Source organism: Equus asinus, chromosome 21 (genome assembly GCF_041296235.1).
Source record: "Equus asinus isolate D_3611 breed Donkey chromosome 21, EquAss-T2T_v2, whole genome shotgun sequence".
NCBI lineage: Eukaryota > Metazoa > Chordata > Mammalia > Perissodactyla > Equidae > Equus > Equus asinus.
This window is the reverse complement of record NC_091810.1, coordinates 40,384,884-40,410,757: the sequence shown is the minus strand read 5'-3', so window position 1 is coordinate 40,410,757 and position 25,874 is coordinate 40,384,884. Positions and strand designations below refer to the sequence as shown.

Genomic DNA, 25,874 nt, shown 5'->3' with positions numbered 1-25,874 from the left:
TCCACCACACAGCTGCCAACTTTATTGAAGCTGGTGCTATTTTTCTTCAAAGAAAGGATTTAATTATTCTATCCATAAGAAGTCCAAGTTACTAATGTAATATCTTGCTAGAAACTAAAAACAAACATGTTTAATTATACTAGTGCTCTAATATTTCATGCAGGAAACTCATTATAATTCCCTTTGGTTGTAGGACAGCTTCACTAAGAGAGAAAGTCCTCTTATATCCAGGGAACTTCCTTACCCGTCTGAATCCATGGTGTTGTCTTTTAACCTTGAACTCACTGCTTGGTCCTCATGACACAACACCTCGTGGTTTTGGTCATTTAAGTATGTTTCCTGTCCTTCCTACAGAATTGCAAACCCCTGGAAGGGAGGTGTGAGTCTTGCAGAGCTTCTAAATCTGGAGCTTAGAACAAAACCCTACAAAGTATATAATCAATAACATTTGTTAGTCTGTATTATATGCTCTTTTAGGCTGGTAATTGATGATTTTTTAAAAGATAAAACTAGTTATATGTGGACCCTATTAAAACAGGGGTATGAATATCCTAAAATAATATCAATGTGAGCATCGAATATATTCTTTTTTTAAGAGGTGTTTATTCAGCCTAAGAATGGGGGAACATATGACACCTCAAACACCAGTTAGCAAAAGACCTGTCTACCTTCCCAGTTTAGAAAACTCTCCTGAGAGAAGAGTCTTCTCCGTGAAGAACACGTCCAGATTCCATTCTCCTCTACCACAGACAATTAAATGTTTCGGTTTAAATGCTGTTGCTGGGAGCTGAGCTTAGGAGCCACATTCTCACGAGGCTGGGGCTACAGAAACCAGGCTGTGTGAGCAGATTCCATTGGACTCTGCCAAGGTTTTCTCAGTAAATGAGAGGTCAGGAGTCTGGGTTTCTGTTCGGTTGTGCCTCTGACTGGATTCTGGCTCTTGAGCAAGTCACTTTTTCCCTCTGAGCCTCAGTCACCTCATCTTTTAAATAAAGGTAAAATTCCTGGTAACATACCTATTTCACATGATGCTGGGAACATATTAATAATAATATTGACAGTGTTAATAATTAAATGATAATAGCTAACATTTGCTGAGGCATATCATATGCTAGGCACTGTGATAAAAGTCCTATACTTCCCTAACTCCTATGATTCTCATAACAACTCTATAAAGCCAGGCACTATCATTATCTCCCTTTTACACATGAGATAACTGAAGATCAGAGATGTTAAGCAACTTGCCTAAGGTCACACAGCTAGTAAGGAGTAGAGCCAGGATTTGAACACTTGCATTCTGGTTCCAGAGCCTTACCCCCTGTGCTATTCCACCCCACACAAATAACTTAAAGCATGCAATGTGAAGTACTTTATAAAGTGTAAATTTGTAAACTACTTTAAAGTATTATTATTAAAAATAATACAAATAGATGGTTATGACAGTTATTGAAAGATGAGGTAACCATCAATTCCTTTAGTGAAAGCACATAACACTTGTCTCAGTCATGCAGAGAATCCACTGTCAGAGAAACAACTGGAATTGTGTTAGCACATCATCACAAAAGTTCCACTGACACCATTTCAACCAAAGAATTCATTCTTCCCTGGAGTTTAAAAAGGCAAAAAAAAAAAAAAAAAAAAATCCTATGCCTCATTCGACAGGAGGAAGAAATTCCTCTCGCAGCTCTGGCAATGCAATACCTCCGAAAGAACAAGGTCAGGAAGCAGCTTCGGCTGCAAATCAACATCCAGACCAGCGTGAATCCCACGGAGGGAGTCACACCACAATGCCTATTGCCACCTGCAAGTCAAAGACAGACCCCAGAGTCCATCCATAAAGCCTCCTGGTACCAAACTGGAGCCCAAACTGATTACAAAGGGCTGGCCCCTGATGAGGCAAGGCATTGCTGGTCCAGGCTCCAAGGGCCAAGGAAGACTAAAGCTCCCAACACAACATGCTATTTTCCAATCCTCCCTTCAACTTGTTTACTCATGAAGTTCCTTTGACATCACACCTGTTTCTGTTCTAGCCTGGAAGTCTCCACAGCACAGCAGATGGCAGAGTGTTTTCATAGCAAATGTGCTCAAGAGTCAGTCTGTGGAGGTGGCAGTGGGGATGGCTGTGAGTGGACAGGAGGACCGGCAAGGATCCTCTCCTGGATCAGTTCTCCCATCGCAGCCATCAGTTCTCCCCTTTGCTGGGAAACTGCCCAGCCTGTGAGGGCCTGGATGTGTCTGAGCTCTGAATGTTCCCAGCTCTCCTCTTCCCTCTGACAATCACGTCCAGGATAACCAAGCTCAGCTGCTGCAACAGGAAGCTACAAGGGAGATCTGGTGGAGACATTAGAATGAAGGGAAAAAAAGAACAAAATTCCATCAGATTTAAAACGTAACTTCAAACTCGTTCTAGCTAAACTTCCAATTTCGCTCCCTTAAATTTAACTTGAGACTTAACTTTGTCTAAACTTTTTAACTCTCAAATCTCAACTCCTAACTCTCAACTCTTAAGTTACTTAACTGTAACTTAAAGTCAAACTTAGTCTCTTGAGGAAGGAAGTAAAACCAGCAGCTGATTGGAATGAGTTCCTGTGACTTGCGAGCCCGGTTTACGGTCACACCTGGTCTTCAGAGTCACACTTCAGAGGTGTGACTGAAAAACCCCCACTTTTTAATGCAAATTTAACATCAGACTAGTGTTCTATCTTGGCTGGGCTGTTGAGGAAATAGTTTTTCAACCATGCTATGGTCCATGTTTTGAAGAATTCATGATGCAAGGAATATAATCTAATGTTCCCTAATGGAGCAAACACCCAGCTCGGTGGCCATGCTTTGCAGACAGCCTGTGTGTCTGGAGGGAACATCTACTCCTCGCATCTCCCCCAGTGACACCTGGAACACTTCACTGCTTTCAACATAAGGAACTAGCTCTTCATGTTGAGTTCCGTTTGACTCACTTGCTTAGATTGCTTGGAAACCGATGTGCTTGCCATTAATAACAATTCTAGGCCCATTAACAGGGACACTCAAGGGGACTGAAAATAACCTGAAATCCACTTTAACTCCTCTCCAGGGGTTTCCTCTGACTTCCTAATCAGCCTTCCTTCCTGCAGCAGTGATGATAAAACTACTGGGGTGATGATGATGGAGCGAGCAAGAAGAGGCTCTGTTTGAGGGCAGGGACTACATGTGCCTTGTTCACTGCTGTCATCAGAGAAGCTAGAACAGAAGCCGGCATGCAGTAGGGTCTCAGTAACTAATCGGTGAATAAAAACACAGCATGCCAAGTATTGTGCATAGAGTTTCCCACTCATGGCCTCATGAAACACTCACAAAATCCTAAGAGGAGGGAGTATTTTAGTTCTAATTTTATGGACAAGGAGACAAAGGTAGAGAGAGTTAAACCGCTTGGCTAAAGCCACACAGCTAACAGTGGATGGAGCTAGACTTTGAATCCTCAAACAATTCTTATGAGTGAGGGAAACACTTTACAAAGGGAAATCTCTCAGATGGGGAGGACGTAGCTCTTTGTGACCTGCCTGAAGATTTATCTTATCAATTGAGGCTAGTAACGCTACCCGGCCCTGAAGACTGAGATGGAAGACAGCAATTCAGGGAAGTTCAGTTGAGCAGTCCATGGACAGATGTCAGGGGGCTAGGAGACCCCTCAAATTAAATGTAACGTTTTCTGGGTATTTGAATTTTTCCACAGAAAAAGTCTATAACTTTCAGATTTAAAAGATTCTATGATCCCTCCAACTCCCAGAGTTTAATGAGTTAGCTGCTTTTCATTAAATTATGCTTCTAATTTTCACCCTCAGAGAGTTCAGAGGGTTCTAGGTGCCTATTGTCTGCCCTCTAGAAGGGAAATGATTAGCATGAAAGCTTGGTAGGAATCAGACGCGGGAACAGTCAGTCTACAAACACCCTACGTGTGGATAGGGTCCCCACAGATCATGACCTACTTAAGAAGATTAGCCTAGAATTCCTCCCATTGCTAGCATTTGCCCACAGTGACATCAAGGAGCAGCTCTACCGCTGACCAGCTGGTCTTGAGAATAATGATATCCTCAAGTTAGGACCCCATGTCACCAACCAGATTCAGCAGTCTTCAACATACAAAGGAGCCAACAAATTCTACCTTACAGCAGTGCCTGTCAACAAGATCTTTCTGGCTGTTTCTTTACAATTTTCAACCGCAGCAAGAATGTCCAGACGTAAGGCTCTGTACCCTGGGAGACCACCCTCGTGTTCGACAAACCTTTATGGAGAGCCTTCTATGTTCCAAGAACTGCAGTAAAGCATTTGCTGCTGTGCCATCTGGAAGCCTCCACATGATTCTAGGCAACACGTTTAAAACAGATGAGGCATCAAATAGAGAACACCCAGATGTGGGGAACCCATTTGGTGAAGGAGCAGAAACCATACTGTGCACACAGTTAAAAGCACTGATGATTCCTTAGAGGGAGAATAGCACATTTCTTCCCACGCCTACAAGGTTTCTAGGAAGAAGAGCAAGTATAGAACTAATCCAGACTACCCAGACTCCAGACAGGTCTGAGAGAAGCCTGAAGAGCAAAGAATCCAGTCTTGGGACTGCTGGTTCACAGGGAAAAAAAAGAAAGAAAGAAAGCAAATGAAAGAGAAAAAGCAAACTTTTCTAACTGGAGTTACCTAAAAGTGAAATAAGATAGCTGGTAAAAAGTAAGCTAGGAATTTTACACGGATGTAGACCTTGGATGAGCTAAAATTAAGACAATAAAGCATGAAAAATGGGTTAGTGCAAGACATTCGCACTAAAATACAAAGAAGCAAATAAGTTTAGTTAGCGTGTGACCCTTTACATTTAGTATGTTGGTTACGCTGTTTACAGAGGAATGTGATGTTCACAAATCAGCTTACCACAAATTACACACTTGCCCTATTAATGTAATGACCTTGGGAGTCGACTCGTAGTCTTCCTCATAATGAGCATGCTGAGTATAATCAATTCGGTCTGCAATTAAAATTACCCTTTATCTAATACATCCCCCACCTTAGCCCTACACAAGGCTCAGGAAACTGCTGGGTGATCAATATCAGCTCTTCTGCTTCAGCCAGCCATCTTTCTCTCTCTCTCGCTCTTTTTTTTTTTTTTTTTGAAGCATTTCTATTATGGATAATTTATTAAACCTTACATTTCTTTCCTATTTATAAGTTTCAGCAAAATTTAGTCAGGTTTCAACGCAGAGTGTCAAGGGATAATTAGGACAGTTAGCAGTAATTTATCATTGCTCAGCTGGGTATTCAAGCTTTTGCTGACGGCCTGTAGAATTCCGTTAGCCACTTCTACACAGATCGCTATGAAATCTCCTTTATCTTTGTGCAAATTGCTTTCCTATTTTCTTGAAGTGAGCTGAGAGATGAGCCAGTCCATTCCTGAAAATCTAGCCACCGGTGTGCTTGTCAGCAGAGTGCGGCTGAGGCCGGGGCTTCAGATGAACGACTGTCATCGCTAAAGGATGACACGATGCCACAGGCAGCTTTCTTCCAACCTGCTGTGGGTTAGAAAGTCAAACCAGGCAGTGTGACTTCAAGTTAGATCTTCAGAAATTATGCACAGGAATCTAGGAACATGCCAATATACATTTTACAGAGCAAACATTGCCTGGTAGTCCGCCAAACATGAAAAGCCTGGAAAAAACAGAGACAACAGTTGTGCACTGCTTCCGTGTCAAAGAAGGATTTGATTAAGGCTGAACTGAAAAGGGAGGATCTTGTGTTCTTTAGAGACATTCATTTACTAGATGGTGAAAAATGAATGCCCTGGGTGATTTCATTTTGAATTGATTTATTTCTAAATGGGGAAAAATTGACACTTGGTGAAGAAAGTAGAAGGCAAGTCTGGGAAGAGCCAGCTAGTCTCAGGTATAAACCAATTATTTGAGCACAGGAAACAAGAACACAGAAGGCAGGGTAGAAGGTCACCCAGGAAAGTCATTCCTTCAATGAATACCTCCCTCTCCCCCTCCCGACAGATTCCCAGAAAAGTATAAACTGACCCATATTTCCAGTTTATTTCTGACACCTAAACCTAATCAAAGTTCACTTTTCAGAAATCCAATAGTTATTCTCAATTAGATTGCACAGCAAATTAAATCATAAATTTCTCTATCCTAGCCCTGGTTGTCACATTTCCAGAATCCAACTTTCCTCCCTCTAGCACTTTATTTAAATCTCTGAGGCCAGGCTCCAAAGCAAGCTATGGATTTGATAATTTGCTAATGTGGACACAGTAATTGTTTTGAGCCATATTTATGATTTTACTAGATCTTAAAACAATCAATAATAATTCACTGATGTTCCTGACTCTAGGGTTTTCTCAAAGTCAACAAATTGGGCAGAGGATTCGTTTTTAATGTACTCACTTAGCACTCCCTCCTTAGAGAGATAGTCCTGCGTATATTAATAAAGGCCAAGAAATGAATGGCATCAGCGCATATACCTTACCCTGAGGAACTAGCTGCAGGATAAGATTTAATGCTAAAAAGAAGAGGAAGAATAGACTAACAGGGCCCATTTTATACAGCACCACCATCATTAAAGTTAATAGAATCACCTCATGGTCATGCACCAAAGGGAGCCTATTGGAAGTTAAGCTCTTCTAGGGCCATTGATTCACAGAATTTCACTCAAAGATTCCCATTGGCATGTGATGAGTATTGCAGATATGCAGAAGCACTTTAGAAATTGTTTATTCAAATTGCCAGTTAAGCATATTAAGGAGTAACAATAACGGAAGATTTTAGAGTAGATGCTCTAGTTGAGAATGTTTTCCATTGGAAGTAGCAGAAAATTCAACTCTGCCTGGCTTAAACAATAGGGGACTTCAATGGAGCATCTAACCCAAAAAGTCTACAGGTAGTGCAGACTTCAGGGCTGGTTAATTTAGCAACCTTATAATGTTACCAAGGACCTAACTATCCGACTTCTTCCTATCTCTGCCATTCCAGCCTCAGCATCTGCTTCATTCTAAGGCAGGTTGTCCTAGGAATCATAATCTAATCCACCTGTCAGGGTTACTGCTTCTTGTTCACAAGCCATACTACAGAAAGCATCCCTTCCCTCAACAAACAAATACAAGTCCTCTATGACACTGAGAACCACCATCCCTGAAGCCAAGAGAATCCTATACTCGAAGTGGCTTAGGTCAGAATTAATTAAAGTTATCACTGTAGGGGAAAGAATTGGCTTAGGCGAGTAATGGGCAAAATTTGGCCCCCTGACTGTTTTTATAGATAAAGTTTTATTGGAATACAGTCACACCCAGTTGTGCAAATTCATTTATATATTTTCTCTGGCTGCTTTCATGCTACCAAAGCAGGTGTATAATTGTGACAGAGACCATCTGGCCCTCAAAGCCTAAAATATTTACTATCTGGCCTTTATGAAAAAGTTTGCCAAACCCTGGATTACACCAAACAAGGTTCACACCTGGAGCTAAAGATAGATCCAAATACATCCTAACTCTTGGCTGCTAAATAATGGAGGAGTGTAGAGAGTATGCTGGGGAGAGAACCACAGTGCCCATATTAGAGATGAGACAAAATTATTCAAGTTCTAGAAAAGTGGACTTGGAGAAACATAAAAACGAAATCAATTAAGGGCACCCATCATATTAGGTACATGTGAAATATCCTCTGCCCTTAGAAAATAATTCAAAGACCAAATACATTTAGAATAGAATTAAAACTCCTTACATTGTGGTGTACAAGGCCTGGTATAACTGCTTTCCTGTCCACCTCTTCAAACTTATCTCCCACTACCTCTCTCTCCACCTCAAATTCCAGCCACCTGGCCTTCAATAAGCTCCTAGAATGTGCCATGCTCATCCCCACTGCTGTTTCCTCCACCCAGAATGCTCCTTCTTCCCCAGCTCTTCACCTGGCTGGATCCCTGTCATTCCTTAGGTCTCAGTTTACAGGTCAGCTCCTCACTGGGCCTTTGCTGACCACCCTATCTAAAGCAGCCCAAGCTACCCCCCTCCTCCTATATTAGCCCCTTTCACAGCAGCCTGTTACAGCCTTTCTAATACCACTCAAAATCTGCAATTATTTTATTTGTTCATCTGAGTGAAGAGGAGGATAGACAACAAACTGAGAATTGTCCCTTGCCTGCCTCTCCTTCCACCGTACCTCAGTGTCCGGAAGCTCCTGACACATAGTAGGTACTCAGTAAGCACTTACTGGTAGAAGGAATTAATATGAATTATACAACTTCTACTCCCTCCTCCGTCTTCCTCTATTACAGCAGTATTTTCACAGACTGTCCCTAAAGACAGACAAGGACTATGTCTCATTCTTCTTGGTCTCCCAGGGCCTGTGACAATACCTGGAACATAATAGGCACCGCATGAATAAATTAAAGAATGAATGCTGGACAGAAAAACATGAGCAGGCAGGATGCTCATTTCCTGGGTGGTGGGCAGAGGATGAGGATGAGGTGGGCATCATCACGCACAGATCAGAGCTGTTCAGAACTGGAAGCAGCTACCTACCTCACAGTGCACGGGGATCCTGGGTGTAGAGGAAGATAAAAGACCAATTTAAAGGTTACAGAGGGGGGTCATTTGCAGAATAGGAGATGATACTGCCTGACTTCCAAGGTCACCTGTCCCTCTGGGATTCTCTGAGTTATCCCAAGCTCTGAGCTTCTTCCTCAAGAGTGAGTTTCCTCTCTGGTCATCTGATGGCAGAGCTGAGCTAGGAATCACATTTATTCCTTCCATGACTGAATGGTTTCATCAAAATTTTACTTCTAGAATCTGATTACATCTGGGAATTTATAACATTTACAACCGACAGATGAATTGAAACACAACTAAAAGGCCCTGTTTGGTTGTTTTTCAGGGCATCCATATAGAAAGCATGATAAGAAAATATTTTTTCAGGAAACAGGTACTGATATATAGACCCTAGGGTGCAAGATTTGAATGTGAACATTAGGATAAAAGGATTTTGCCACAAAGTACAAGAATACTTGGTGAGTGCACTTTGTCCAATCAGTGTTGTTAATTCTTCTAAACCACTTTAGGCAAGGTCTTCATCCTAAATAACTTAGCATGTTTATTTTTCATGGAACATCAGGAATAAGAAAAGCTTTTTTGAAAGAATAAACTACCAAGGAAGAAATGGGAGTTTTCATTACCAGAATCCAATAATATTATCTTTATGTTGAATGAGTCCAGAAGGATTTAAAACCATCATTTTTGTCCTTTCCCCCTGAGGTTTGGGATTCATCAAATTCAGAAGGCATCCAACGCTGGATGTCTATTTCCCTAATCTTGGAGAGTCAGCAGCTTCTCTAGAGAGGGGATCTGCTATGACACTGCAGGTGTAGGATTGATACCTCATGACGTGTGAAGTTAAAATTTCAAAACTGCCCTTTCCCAGAACTAGCATAATTCATGTAGATGGGAGGGAAGGATTTCTCACTGTGTTTGGCCCAAGGACTATTACAGGTTCTCACAAACCCAATATTTTTCACTCAAATGTCATTAGGAAGGTCATTATTCTAATTCTTCCATGTCTGTGGCTCTGCAGGTTGCCATGTCTATTATTCATTAAGCTGGTTTCCATCTGATCCAGGCTCAGTCATCAAATCTTTACTTTTCCAGCTGGTTTTGGGTCTTAAAGTTTATTTCAGTACTGGCTTTGCCACAAAGGGCAAAGAGGAGCCCCTGAAAGGTATTGAATAAGTCAGAATGAATACGGGAGTAAGAATGAAATCCAGGTCATCTAGATCAAGAATCAAAATGTATTTATATAAATAAATAAAACAGCAGTTCATAAATCTGGGAAACCATCAGAATGAACTGTGGGCTTTTCAAAAATCTATTTTATGAGCTCCAGTATCAGAGATTTGAACATAGGAGGTGTGAGAACTAGTTATATGCTAAGATAATAAAGGAAAAAGAATGAATTATGATAGTCATTTCTTAATGGAAAATTCTTCTGATGGAGCCTCTGTGAAATAAAAATTATAGAGATAGCTACTTATTTTTTCTTTTAAAATATCAATGATATTACAAAACATAAATAACATAATGAGCAACCAGGTACACATGACCCAACTTAAAAATAAAACTTTATCTTTGGAGTTGAAGGCCCTTGGGTACCCTTGACAACCCATGGTGTGCTCTTCCTCCTTACTGCCTCACTATGGGGGAATCTAAATCCTATTGTGTCCATTTCTTTAAGCAATATATAGACTTGCATTTTTTACACTTATATAGATAGGCTATAAGTAATCTATTTTTATATTTTATTATTTCTGCTGTTAATAACTCCTAAAAAACTTTTTTAATATCATATGGATTTGTTTCAGCTGAAACGTCCAGTTACGACCAAAGCACACATTATTTTATGGATTTTCACTCCTCATTCTGTATTTAAGGTGTGCGGTGTGATCTGTAACAAATGGTGCATCTGCTCAGACTGAACTGACCACTCACATTTAATCAAAACTATTGGCTCCAGGTCATGTGAATCATTGGGCTGAGTTTATTTTCTTCCTTTTTTTTTAACAGAATTGACATTTTGGCCAAGGCAATTATTTAGATTTCACAGGTTTAAAAGTTGAACTTAGAATGAACTGGGCATATGGGTTAGGGAATTTTACACATAATTTCCTAGGCCTGAAACCTACATATTGAAATAGTGAGAGAGAGTAATCCCTTCAGTGATGGCACCTAGTCTTCCATAGCAAAATGGCAACAATGAGCGACAACAGCGACTGCCCTCACTGCATCAACAAAGGTAAGAAGGTGATTCTGAACAACAAGGCCTTACATTTATGTAGCATTTTAGGGTCTATAAAGCACTTTACCTTTCACAGGACATTTGATTTGACAGTGATTAAATAAAAGCCCCCAACACTGAGAATCAACTATAAAAGACAGTCTACGGAAACATGTAAAACACTGACATTAAGAATGTATCTGCAATATTTGCCACATTTTTGTGTTACAGATCTCAAAATAAGTTTAACAGCCAGATAGCCACTTTATTATATGCCAGGGCCTCCGATTACTGATGGAATTCGTTTGGTAGCACTAATGAAATATAAAACATCTAAAACATATAATTCTGCTATAAATTGACATACAGCAATAAAGCAGCATTTAAGTTAGTTAGCATTCACTTGTATAATAGAGTTAAACAGGGAAAGTCCTCAGGGTATTTTTAGATGGAAGCCAACATTATTCTAAGCAGAGCAAAATATGCAGATGAATCTGTGTTGAGGGTGGCTAAATATTTACGAAACCTCTCCTTGAGCATCTTTGACCGTGCTTACCGGGTGCAAGGTGTTTTAGAAACAGCTGGCCACATGATTTAATGGAGAACTGGGCTTTCAGACAGGCCTGGGGTTTGAATCTCAGCTCTACTATCTGTGAACTGTGTGGGGGATTTTTGATATATCATTTACCTCTGCAAACCTTGGGTTTCCCCAAGTGTAAAATAGTAAGGCCTACTTTTGAGGACTGTGAGAATTAAGTGAAAATTATAAAACAAATAGCAAATATTTATTGAGACTTTTTTATGTGCCAAGTGCTGTTTTAAAGGCCTTTATATCCATTAATCCATTTGGTCTTCTGAGCACCCCTAGGAGGTATGGTACTGTTAAGGCCCCCATTTTATAAATTTAGAAATAGATGCTGACACTAGGAAAGGCCGACTCTTGCAGGGTCATATAAATAGTAGGCAATGGCTCTGGGATTGAAACCAGGCCATCCAGCTCCAGAGTCGTCCCTCTTCATCAGTATGTTTTAGTCCTGATGATATTTCCTCTCCAGCCTCACTCCATCTCCAGCCGCCCCCACCCCACCCACCCCACCCACCTCCGCTGCCTGTGAGTTTGAGAGAACAGAGAAAAGAAAAAATAGAAATGGGAGAATATTAGGAGGCTTGGTTAATTTTTCTTTCCATGCTTTGACCCAAATGGCATCACGCAAATCAAAATTAACCAATTAGAAATGGAAAATCTCAATGATTTGATACCTATTTAGCAGAGGCCTTGAGGGTTTAGTAGGAAACGGGATGTTTCCCACAGAAGACAGGTAGACTTATGGTCCCTTCTCCTGCCTGGAGAGCCAGGGACCAGGGGTTTTGCCCCTAAATCACCAGGAGGGGAGGGACAGTCAGATACACGTACATGCCAAGGGAAAGGGCAGGCTTAGAGGCATCAACTCCCACTTGTACACCCAAACCCACGCCCTGAGCACCGAAATTGTTTTTGGTTTACCAAACTCAGGCAAACTGGATTCATTCTGAGAGCAGAGACACAAATTGTAAGGCAATTTCACAAGATAAAAGCTCCTGCATCCTGAACATACTAATTTTTCTGGCAGTAAATATATACATTAAGTATAAACACAAGCAAAGCACTTTTCGACACGGCTTTAATCAAAGGATAAAAGTTTTGGGCAAATTACAGCTCTCTTGAAATTTATTTCCTGATAAAAATAATAAATAACAGTCAAGTCAAATCATTTTCATTCTCAAGATGTCAGTTTCTCCTTTCTGTGCACACCAAATTTTAGGAATTCATTTGGGTTGAAAGTGAGTAGCTAAGTGGAGATTCCTGCACATCATCTTGTCACTTCTTTGGTGCATGGCTTTGCACTGGAGTGAAGTGTGCATGGGAATCACTCACCTTATCTGTTAAAATGCAGAGTCCTGGGTCCCACACCAAACCTACTGAATCAGCATGGGTGCTGGCAGGTTTCTGTTCTATGAAACTCTGCTTCCAGTAATTGTCAAATATACTGTTGGTTCAGCACCATGACTTACTCATTACCACCTAGGAGTACAGCAGAGGCTAACATGGTCAGGGTAGAGATTTTTTCCTCCACTTAATAAGACAGATGAATGTCTGAATGTTTAAGTGATCACTTCTAGAACAATTTCAAACTAGATATTCAAACAGCATAAGTCATATGATCAGAAGAAAGGTTTCTCAAGAATTTCAGCTGAAAGGCAGCAATTAATCATGAGAGAATTCACTGTGAATAAATAAGTGAATTGGGCAGGACTACAGACAGTCTCAATGCCAGGTACATTCTCCTAAAGCCCAGCCTTAGCTTATTTTACAGATGAGAAAACTGAGGGTAAGATTAAGATTAAGAAACATGCATAAGGTCCCAGGGACAGTATATGATGGGCTAGGCTATATTTTCATGTCAGCTTGTCCTCACCATCACTCAATACAATAGATAGGGTTTCCTCCATTTGAAAAATGAGGAAATGGATGTTCAGAGAGGTTAAGAGGCTGGCCCAAAGACACACAGCTAAACAATTAGTAGAGCAGATATTCCCATGGAACTTCTGATTGATGCCAAAGTGTATCAACTACTGGACTTTATTAAGAGCTAAAACATCTTCTATGTTCATGAATAAAAAGATTACCAAATCTCCATGGGGAAAATCTGTTCTAGGAGGATAGAAACTCTTCAGTAAATAGAAGAGTTTTTATAAAATTTTTTAAATAACACTTCTTTATAGAATTCCTTTTCTTGTTCTTTCCTAAGCAATCTGAAAAGTAATTGCTAATATATCAACAGTTATTAAAAGATACATCCCACTGCATTAGTACCGCAAAATTAAAGATCTAAGTAGAGGATTCAAGCACCATAAACACAGAAGAGTGTAAGCAAGCATATTCTATAAATAGTACATATGAGATTCTAAATTACCTGCCTGTCATAAATCTCTCTCTTTAATATACCTAAAACACCCTCCCACCCAAAGATGCACACAATAATTGCTCTAAAAGATAGCTCACATTACACTTATTAGGCAGCATCCCTTTGAAAGGACTGAGCATTGCCTTAATGATTTGGCTAGTTGGAATTACATTTTGGAGTATGATTGAGGACCTTGACTAGTGGAAATTTCAGTCTTTGCCAGTGACACCTAGAATACAAGAGATTCCTGACAGAAATTCCAGGAAACCTGGACCCCTGACTGCACACTGGAAAACAAGTACCTATTATCGCTACTTCATATCAACCGGAATTAGAACCCTAGGGGCAGAGATTGTTCTATCCAGTGAAGCACCATCATCATCTCCATTCTCCTCTCCCCGCCACCTAAAAGAGTCAAAACAAACAGTGATAAAATGCAGGTCCTCGTGAAGATGACATTCTGGAGGGATAAAGGAAACAGCATAGTTACAGGAACAAAAACAAACACACAGACAAATAAAAGTCAGCAAAGAATGCCTTGAAGGAAATCAAAGAAGACGACAGGATAGGGAGTAAGGGGTTCAGGAGGGCTACTTCAGATGCGGGGAGATCAGGGGAGGCTGATAACACGGCTGGACACGTACATATATGGTGATGTGTGTATGCATACGGCACTATATGGCTGAAACCAGAAGAAAGATTGTTTCCCAAGCCTGTGGGATGTCCAAATGGCGGCCATAATCACCTGGTGGGTAGCAGTGTTCTACCACTTTTAAACTCAAAAGGTGAGTTAATAATCAATCGAGAAATAAGAGGTCACTCTTTTACTTCTATATTTCCCTTTCCTGCTACAAATGCCTTCCTGAGTCAGTGAGGCCACCCTTGTTCTTTGCAAAGCAGAATTTAAAGCCCCTAAAACAAAACACCATAAAGTGGCGCCATGGTCATGAGGCGAACTCAGTGGTGCACCTTCCCTAAGAATAACAATAGCTGTCGGGGGCAGAGATCATTACTGGGCTTATTGCTATTACCACCCAGCATGAGACAAAAATGGTTTAGAACCCAGGCACCACACGGAATACCAAGAGTCAGGCACAGGCAAAGATGAAGAGAACAGTCACTGCGCTGCCATGGCAGGCTGTCAAATGCTGCCTCAAAATGAGCAACTCTGTGGATTTCAAAATATGAAATGCTCAGTCTTGAATTGTAATTTTCAGAACCGAGCAGCTGACTACTGAAGATACTGCTTTGCTCCCTGGCGGGGCTGGCTACTACAAGGCTGGCTTCCATAGGTCAAGTTTATGGGGCCATCACCACCTGCTATTTTATTACCATAAAATAGTGAGACCAGTAAATATCTGCACTCAAAAGAAGCGCAGGGTATACTTGTTAACAATGAAGATTCCCAAGCCCCAACCAAAAGGATTCTAAATCAGTGAATTTAGAATAAAAACTGAGGATCAATTTTTTTTTTAAAACTGACACCAAACTCAGTTTTCACATATGTAGTGTAAAAATCACACTTGGAAAAACAAATTAGACAACTCTAGAAATGTAGATTCAGTCCAAAAGGACAGTTTTCAAAATTTCATCATCCGTTGAAGTTTTTATATATATGTATATGGTTATTTTCTTTTCACCATTTTATATTCCACAAAGCATTTGAGATGGCCCTGCTAATTCATATTGGGGAAATTCTCTGATCAGGTTGGAAACATTTGAAAGATGTCCGAAACAATATAATCTGCTGATTAAAAAAACAGAACTATAAAAATATCAACTTAAGCTAAATAATAATGGCAGTGACGTTAATAACCACATTCAACAATTCCTATATTAGCACTATACACCAAGAACTACGCCATCATCCTCACCACCAAAACTAACAAAACCATTAAAGATTTTAGCCAGGTAATTGGACATCAAAAAATAGTCACTATCAGAGTCAGAGAGTCTATAGCCATGGTGCCCAGCCCTGCCAGACTTCGTGCTTGTTTTTTTTTTTTAATTGTGCTTTATTTTATTATTATTTTTAATTGAGATATAATTGAAATATCATAAAATTCACCTTTTTAAAGTGTACAATTCAGTAGTTTTTAGAATATTTACAAGGTTGCAAAGCCATTATCACTATCTAATTCCACAACTTTTCATCACCCCAAAAAGAAACCCTTCCCACTAGCAGTGCCTCCCCATTCCCTTCTTTCTCTAGCCCCTGGAACCACTCATCTACTTTCTGCCTCTGTTCAACGCCTGCTTGTATACGAATAGGAAATATTTTTAATCCCCCTTTCAGAATTCTGAAATGAAATTTTGAGATCATATAACCTCTATATTCATATAAGTATCAGGCATGGTTAGTATGTGCAGATTATCAGTCTGTGCACTGCATTTGATAATGGTTTGTGCATTCTCCCATGTTGCTAGTTAGGCCTCTGCAGCCTTACTTTCAAGGACTGAAGGAATTCCATCAAACAGTGCACTTAACTAGTCTGGTGTTGTTCGAATTTACATTTGAAGATTGAGTTTTGTGAAAACTAGTAACCAGGTTTAAATATTCGTGTTTTGCCTTTTAAGAAACAATTTCAAAAAGAAGTTACCTGTATTTATGTCCTTTTTTAATGTCTGTGTATTTAGAAGCCTGGCATAGGGGTGCACAGCAGGGTGGAGGGACGCTGTGAGTCCTCTCTGTCCCTATCACATCCCGTGTCTGGAACAATCAGAAAGCCAGCTCTTTCTTTTATCATAAAAAATTTGGTGGCACTCCCTATAGGACATTTGCTCCTCAAAAGTACTTCCCAGCAATTGTATTTGAAAAGTCTCGTGGCAGCTATGTTAAATAAAGCCATATGCAAACTAAGATCAAAAGAGAATTATGTTTCTTTGGCATTGTTTGGTGCCGAGCATCACCTTATCTGCTCCCAGGGCATAAAATCTGATTTCGCAAAGTATAACATTAGTACCTCAGCTTGACTTGCTTCTGATTTCTAGCACCAGGGGAAAAAAAAAGCCTTCTCTCTGATTTAGGCATAGGACACAACTGTGTAAGAATTTACATCTGTAGGAAGGGGGCTGAGAGCAGAATCTGCCAGGATTTTATTCTTTTATATCGCTTTACTGGGGAGGCAGAGACCATCTTAATAAATCCTCCTTTCCTCTCCTAGCACACTTAAAAACCCATCTTTGAGCTCCACTGACTCTATTAGGTTAGAACTTGGGTATTAAGTACAAAGGGAGGAACAGTGTGGGTGTGGGGGTGGAGAGAACCACAGAGCGAGGACTGAAGGAGAGCTGTGCGGCTACCACACCCGGAGGCCCTTCACTCAAGATGAGGCAAACACAGACCATGCAAAGGACCAAAAGGCGTGTCAAAGACACCCAGGCTTAAAACGGGACGCACCAATCCACACACAGCATAGGTGTTCTTTCCTAGACACTACCTCGCATGAACTCCTTTGACTTCAGTTTCTGTTAGGACACCTTGATTTAGTTTCTGTTTTAGCATTTGTACAATAATAATTTTACTACAAAAGGTAAATGTCTTGTAAACTAATGAGAAACATATTGCTTGGCATAGTTTATATTGTCAGGATTTATGGCTCTAATGCTGAGGGTCTCTCTGACCTCGAAGATAACATAATGAAACAGCAATGTGCTGCAAATGGCTCAGTGTGATTTTTTATTAGTTCTCATAATTGCCCCTTATTAATTTGTATGCACATAATAAGCACTCACCTTCACAGTTTGTCCGGCTTCGGGGCCATCCTAGAAGTAGAAAAAGACCAACAGAGGTGAGAACAGATAGATGGTATCTCCTGCTTATTCAAAAATATCGCCTGTTAATAATTTAGATCCAATTTCATTGTGTGTTAATTTATAGTATTCTCATGGGGACCATTCACTTAAAATGTGTGGGACCAGACAGTTCTCCATTTCCACCTGAGAGTAAGTGAGAAGTTATGTATAAAAATGATATAAATTATCCAGTAAGCCAACCCCGTGCTACTTTTCATGCTCTTTGCTCTTGGTTGTGGTTTTAATTGCACTAAAGGAAAGCTGAAAACGTTTGGGGAGGTGAAGTATCACACCTTTTGGTTATCTTTAAATCAGATGTAGTTTAATTAATGTCTGATTATTTTAAGTCTCTACTAAGGAAATCTGCTGTAAACATAACCCATTAAGCAAGAAGATGGTGTGTCTCATCTGGGAAGAACGTCCAAGAGTGGGCCTCCCTGGCTGTTGTGATCGTGGGGGAGAGAGTGGGAGCGTTGATTGTATCTGGGCCCTTTTCCCATCCTGATTCAGTCTCAGCTTTCTGAAGCCCAAGAAAACTAATTGCTTAGTAGAAAATGAGCAAACTCGCCCAATCACCAGCCACAATACAAGCAAGTACTAGCTGGTTTGGGATAGCAGAACAAGCAACATCTCTACAATGAGAAAAAAATTCCAAAATTGAATTAGAACTTTGCAACTTTAGGCAAGTCTTTCTACCTCTACGACTCAGACTAAGGGGGTGAGAATTCTTGCCCTGCTGTGGCTAGGATGAAGCAGAACTATATAGTCAGTGGTTTTCAAACTTGGAATCACAACCCATTAGGGGGTCATGAAGTCAATTTAATGAGTTGTGATCAGCACTAAAAACAAAAGAAATCATATGACAGAACAAAAACTACTAGAGTACATAGAATGGGTAAACATTGTTTTGTGAAACTTTGGTTTCATTTGTCTATATATGTGTATGTCGTGGAGGATATACATGATTTTGAAACAAATGCATATCTTATGTGGGTTAAAGTTTAAAAAGGTTTGAAAAGTCTGTATATATGAAAGTACTCTAAGTGTTATGCACAAGTCAGCTCCTTTATTGATGAAATTAATTTTCTAGTGAATCATGTTAAATAATCAGCACTGGCCATTTTTTGTGAATGTAAATTTTCTTCTAGTATTTCATTAAACACTGACAGATGGCTTCACCCACTTGCCTTCATTTGGTCTCTTTGGAAACATGATTTGTGGCATAAGCTTGATGAATCCACCCTGGGCTTCACTACCTGCTTGAAGGTGACTCAAATAGCTTGAGGTCCAACACACACACACAAGGTATTTTACAGGGATGTTTAGATAGTCTCAACACAGACATGGCAGCAAATTTTTTGTTATGAAACAGATGAGTATTTTTAGTCAGAGCCTTTTATAACCTAAAAACAGTGGCTTTGTTTATCTGTTCTCTCTGAGGTAGAGGAAAGGTGATAAATATTCAGTTTAACAAAAGCATTGAGGACAAGGTCTCACATCATGGAATGATCCATTTCTTTCCACAGGGTTATTGCAAAGTCATTAAATTTCAAGGCCACAAAGAACTTTAATTTTGTATTGATATCCTCAGCTCTTTCCACAGGGGATCTGAAGGAGCCCATGGTAGCTTACTATTGATTTACTCAATTCCCACAGCTCATGATCCACCATGGGCCTCCTCCTCCCAAGTGTTGGTTCAACCTCTGCCTAAAAATCACCAGCGACTGGGGATCTCTTTTCTTTACTGAGAAGTGGGCCATACAGAATAGTCAATCAATCCAGCTTTTTACCAATCCATAGCCAATCACTGCTTGAATTAAAGAATTAAAGAATTAAAGAAGAGAGGCTTGAATTAAGGAGAAGGGTCAGCCCTCTAAGGGTAAGGCTCCACCTAACTTGCATATCTCTACCCCCCAGGAAGTAGAGCAGGGCTGAGCCCATGCAGCACTCAAAACATATTTACCCTGGAATAAATGGTATTTATTTATTGTCCAGGCCCAGTTCCAGTAAAAGATCTGGAATGTTTTAATGCCCATTAAATCACTTGTCCATTACTCCCACCTGCTTTGTAAACAACACTGCAGACATCGCCTCAGCTGATATTCCACAGTCCACCTTAGGGCCGATGGACAGTGGGGCAGCCCTGGATTAGGAACTTTTTTTTCTGCCATTATATAAAACACAAACAATTACAGCTGCCTTCCCAGTGAGATGGCAGCTTAAAAGGGAGAGAGCCCAAAGCTAGGATTTGAAAAGGAAGAAAAATAATTTCCGAGCTCTCTGTACACTCACCTGCATGGAAAAGGTGAGAGAAGTCCCCTGGAAATGCTTCTCCACCACTGTCCCCACTCTCTGGGTTGCCTGAAACAAATCGGCCACTTCCTCAGGACGCAGGTCTCGGAAGCGCTCCACTGGCCGAAGGGGACACACCAGGACATCTGCAGTGAGGTCTGTTAAGGCACATTCTGCTGGCTTTGGGTAGTATTTTTACCAAGAAGTTTATACCCACAGAATTGAATCCCCTTGGCCCAGGGCCTGAACTCTCAAAGACTAAGGAATAAAAGAACAAATATTTACCAACCACTGATTTCCAAGGAGTTCAAAGAGAGCTTACAAACATGGTTAATTATACTTTGAAGGAGAAGCTGTGGTGCGCCAAAGAAATTCCTTTAAGAAAAAGGGACATTAGTGTTCAGAGAGACACAAGTGCTGGCTGATATTATTGTGCCATGAGGCAAGATCTATTCTGGACCATTATTTCCTGACACCTGCTTTAAAGCTCTCTCTTCTCAAGCAGCCAAAGGCACTAGGTTAGAAAAGCAACTGGAATATCCAGTTGGTTTCTCTGCGTAGAGCATCGCGATTGAAATTTTAATTTGAATATCTCTTTAGAGAAATATGTAATGAGAACACAATAGTAACAGTTTTATTTATTTTATTTTATTTTTAAAAGGAGTGTACACATTCTGAAAATGTACTAAGAACTTCATCTGTAACCAAGAGATGTACCACGTGGTTAAGTAATTTATGGCGAGGGTTCCTCAGACTGATTATTGAGCATTCAAGAGGACAGTTAAAGTTAAATCATTAATTTAAGAAAACGGCTGTCTGTTTATACAAACAACACCATCTTAATGCTTTCTGTAAGTTAGACAAGTCAACATGTTTACCTTGGTCTGGACGAATAACAAGGTCTAGAGAAAAAAGATGTAAGTTTGATCATTTGTTGGGATCATATAAATATTCAACGTTACATCATCAATAACATTTCAGGTCCTTTTTGTATTTGAACTCATCATATATGTGTGAGTAAATACATATATATGTATGCATACATATATATACACATGCGCATACATATATTAATTTTCGTTTAGTTTTCAGGTACCAGTAGGAGAAAAGACACTCTAATGCTCTTTCTTTCTTTCTTTTTTCTTTTTTTCTTGTTGTTCTAGGAGAGCATGCTTCTGCCTGGATCTAAGCAGCTAAGGGGCATAATAAAACCACAATTCTGCAATTGCTAGTCTCACCAGAATATCAAGCATTTTAGCCCATCATACTGTTAGTAGAACTCAGGGCCCGAGGGGAAATGCACTGAGCTCAGCTGGGCGGGCCTGATTTCCGTAAGAGAAGGGGGAAAAAAGAAAGGGGAAAACTGATTAATTTTGCTCCTAATAAAAAAATTCATGTCAATAGTAAACTAGGAAAAGGAGCATTTGTTTAATCTGAGTTCATTTTTCAACAGAGGAGAAGGGAGGCCTTCACCCACAGGGCATCTGATACTTAAAAAGATAATTATCCTTCTTTGGCAGGGCTGCTTTATTATCATGGGTCAATGAACCGTTTAGAAATGAAGAATTTCCTTTCATTTCCTTTTAGCAGATTGCCAGCCTCCACTCCCACTGAGTTGCTTTTTCTTTGTTAAAAGAGACCTTTCCCCATGTTCCTCCTCCTTGCTTTAATTTACACTCTCCCTTAGGCCCTGACTTCACCAAACCACAGCAAGATGACAACTTTGCAGGCTTCCAACAATATCCATAATTGCCCTGGTAGGCTATGTCTACACACAACACCTAGGTGGGGAAGGAGGGACATTTTATTTAAACAATTGCTTACTGTGAAAACCGGTGCAACGAATGAACAATCTTTGCATCTAACGTAACTTTAGTAATGTCAATGACATCTGACAGGTTTTGTTTCTTCAGTGCCATAAAAAAAAATCCTATATTATCTGTCCATTTTGCTTGTCTGATGCAAAGGATTGTCTAGACTCAGTGTTTCATGAATCATGTTTATGGAATTGAATCAAAATGGCTGAATCTATCAGATGTTTTATCCTGTGCACACTTAACCACAGGGTTGTATATCATATATATTTGTTACTTTCATTGGACATTGTTAATAGTAATACAACATGTCACTAAACAGTTAAACAAGCTAAACACATTCTCAGTTGAACATTTTTGACCAGCCCATTTAGGCAACACTGTCCTGACATGTATACTCCCTGCAATCCAACCCTTTGTTAAAAAGACATCTTACCTGTATATAATCCACACACACACAGACACACACACACACACACACACACTTATAGGCAAATGATTACAAGATGAAATAGAGATGACTTTTGAGAGTGTCAGCTCAGGCAGGTGTTCGTGTAAGTGATCATTGTCTTTGTTCTGTTGGGACCCAGAGGATGGCCAAACAGGCATCTCAGCCTGGAAACAGCCACACAGATAGGCTCCACAGGACTCTACAGGGAGGTAAATGGGTCTGGAGTCACACGGGGTGGGATCAGGAGCTCGTGTGTGTTATATGAATAGTCGACCTGGCCAACTGCAGACTCACTATCTAACACTCTCTTTAGGCCATTCTAGGCACTTATTGGGCAGCAGAAAGTCAGGATCAACCTGAGTTGATCTACCCTGAGTTCCTTTAAAAGTGGAGCAGAAAAGAGCCTATGTCTTAACCTTACCCCAGGCTACATCCTGACTGCTGCCTACCTACTTCCAGAACCTCCTCTTTCCCCACCCCTCTCCTGAATACTAAATATCTGCCACGTTTGCCTCTTTCTGCTCCTCAAACACACTAAGCTCCTTGCCAGATATGTGGTCTTTGTCCTGGCTGTGTGTTCTGCCTAGAATTCAATTCCCATGATCCTTCCATGGCTGCTTCTTTCTTATCATTCAGATTCTAATTCTGAAGCCACTCTCTCAGAGGAGCACTGTACCTGCTTACTCACTCTTACGTCACCCTACTTTACATCTTTTCATAGCCCTTGCCACCAGCTGGTAGTTTTCTCGGTTGGTTACTACCTACTTGGATGAGAATGTAAGCTCCACAAGAGCAAAGACTTTGTCCTGTTTACTGCTGTTTCACTCCTGCCTAGAGCACCAGAAACACTTAACAAGCATTTGCTGGAATGAATGAATAAATAATAAACCAGATCCTCATATCAGCCACCTCTGAGTACTAAGACCCTGACAAAATGGAGACAACATTCATTTACTTTTTAATCATCTATACAAGATTAGGATAGTCTGCAAGATTTTTTTTTTAAGCCAAAGAGGTTTATCTTTAATATCTAGCATAGTTGGAACTAACGTTGGATCTGAGCTGGAGAAATGTAAACTCATCTTTAATGTAAACTAATTTTCATACAAGCCCAAAGGAAATATAATTATGAAGGTAAAAATCCTGTTTTAAAAATGTTTTTATAACTAGAAATAAGTAGTTTCTAGATTGTTCAGTCTCAGGTAAACTATGTCTATAAAAATGCTGCTTTATATTATGACTAGGAAATGTGAGTCATTTGTTCATTCAATAAACACTGATCACCAGTTAAGTGTGGATACCGTGCTAGGCTCTGGGAATAGCAAAGGAGAGTAAGAAGTTGCTCCTGCTCTTCTAATCCAGGAGACAGGCATTGCAACAGATAACTCGAGTCCTACGGGAGGTAGAGATGGAGCAGATGGGGCTCCAGAAGCAGAGCAGATCTCCCAGTGCAGCAGGAACCAAGAGGTCCAGCGTGACCATGGGTAACCCCTGAGTGGGATGAGTTATTCTGCAGCTAGCTGAAAATGTAAAGGGGTTCATAAAGGGTTTAAAGCAGGTCAGTAAACTTTTTCAGCAAAGGGCCAGATGGTAAATATTTTAGGTTTGGTGGGCCACATGCCTAAGCAGCCACAGACAGACAACACAAACACTAATAGGTGTGGCTATTTTCCAGTAAACCTCTATTTACAGAAAGAGAAGGCAGGCCAGATTTGGCCCATGGGCTTTAGAGTGTCAACCCCTGATTTAGAGGCATCACATTAGAAAGGGGTAACTAAAAGTAATTATAAGTATTTGGGGGCCTATTCCTCTTTTCCTAAGTTGAGCACTATAAAGCTACCTTAATAGCGCATTGGATAAAGATCGTGATGGTATATTAAAAAAATTAACTTTCTAATAAAAATCTCTGAGCATGGTAGAGCATTTCCATGACCCTGTGTAACACTTCCAATGCTTTTAAAGACTAATCACAACCAGGAAATGTGTTGTGGTATAAATACATGCATAAATCATGAGTATTACTCCCTGATGCAACTAAAGGAATTTCTGCCATCTCTAATTGGAAAAACGAAGCATATGATCTGAAAACACATGAGAGCACCAAAACGATGTGTTATTCACAAATTCATCTCAGTATAAAAGTATTTTCTCAAAATAAGTGTATACGCCTTGGAAGAAAACACCATATTGCTTGAAGATGGTGAGTATCATGTGCTCCATGTTGTTCCTAGAGAAACAACTTAGGGAAAGCAAATTAACTTTGAGGAACAGCAGACAGCTCTTGTAATTCTACTTCCACTGTTTACATGCCAGTTCTTTTAAGATAATATCACAGACGCAGCGTAATTTAATTTGGAGACTCTTAGGCCTTGTTAATGGGCAAATCCCATATTATACATAGGCTATAAGAACACAGTTTCTCCTGGGTCCTCTTTGCTTGAGATTAACACCTCTAAAAAGACTTTTTAGCCAATGTGTGTGAGAATCCTCAAAAAAGTTAATCTACTCAATTGAATTTAATATATGTTTATCCAATACTCATCTTGTGTGAAAACCTGTTAAAGAGATTATCCAATGGGATCTGGTCTCCCCTTATAATCTAAAGTAGAGCTATCCATTTAGTAATGACATTTTCTTAAAGAAGAGAAAGGCAATAATTACAATTTAGTTCCTACGGTAGACAAAAAGATTCCTCAGACAAGAGGAGAATCAAACAGATTTCTTGGTGCAGATGAGATTTAAAGTGGACTTTAAAAATGGAGGAGTAATTCAACCCATTGGTTGGCTGGCAACCCATTCATCCATCGGTCCCACAGCTAGAGCCTCTTCTCAGTCTGGGGTTTGTGCTAGGAGTAAGGATGCCAAGATGAATATGACAGAGTAACTGACCTGGAAGAGTTTACACTCTAATGTCCCAAACTGTCATGCAGTGTAAACAGATCATTACAACACAGAGAGATGAGTGCTATTGATAGAAATCAGTACAGAATGTTGTGGGAGCACAGCGGAGGCAGAATCTAACTCTGCCTAGGGGTGTTAGATAAACTTTTCAGTATGCTCTTGCATTTTAATTTTTTACAATCAGAGACTATTTCTCTAAATTTGGAGCAAACCAAAGCCTGTCTGATTCCAAAGTCCATGTTTTTAACCACAGCACTGTGATGTCGTGCTTTGTACAGCTTTCACGCCTCAGTTTCTGCCTACCCTCTTATTAAAAGCGTGCTTGCAATCCCAGAGTGCCTCTGTTCATGGAAGAGAATCACACGTTTCATGAAATACAAAGATATTGGGCAAAACTACTAGAGGCCTGAGAAACACATAGCCTTGCATGAAGAAAGCAGAGGAGATGCACAGTCTTATGGTGGAAGGAGGCCTCAGTTCTGGGCAAAGGAGGTAGTGAGTATGACCTTGTCCTAACAGAGAACTGAGAATAAGGGGCTCAAGAACAAGAGAACCATCCTGCACCAAGGGGTCAGCGGGAGGAAGTAAGCAGAAATACAGAGCCTGCATTCTGGCCCTTTTCCGTCTCCGAGCTTGGGTTGCTTCACGGCAACTTTGGCTCCCCTGGGTTGGCAGACTCCGGAGGAATTTTAGATATTACAGTCAATGTCAGTGGGTCAGGCTGTCAGACACACTGAAAAATCCCTTTGCTTGTTGGACGGTCTAATTATTGGGAGTCATTGACTTTCTCATAGCACCGTTTATATCACCAAGGACTACCAGAAACTTGGTAATGCCTCTTCTTTCCCTTTTCCTCTCCACTCTCACCACCTACTCAGAAGTGACTGTCTCTGTCTTTTGG

At 40.3% G+C, this 25,874-nt stretch overlaps 1 protein-coding gene across 7 annotated transcripts in view; it reads right to left on the bottom strand.

Annotated features, from left to right (window-relative positions):
- The window catches only part of FHIT (fragile histidine triad diadenosine triphosphatase), a 1,353,587-nt gene that overhangs the window by 231,433 nt on the left and 1,096,280 nt on the right, over positions 1 to 25,874 (bottom strand). For all 7 annotated transcript variants that reach the window (XM_014868751.3, XM_070492769.1, XM_070492770.1 and 4 more), the window contains 2 exons: positions 19,808 to 19,953; positions 17,456 to 17,485 (listed from right to left, as the gene is read on the bottom strand). In XM_014868751.3, the coding sequence (XP_014724237.1) occupies positions 17,456 to 17,485; positions 19,808 to 19,953 (176 nt within the window). The remainder of the gene's footprint in view (positions 1 to 17,455; positions 17,486 to 19,807; positions 19,954 to 25,874) is intronic.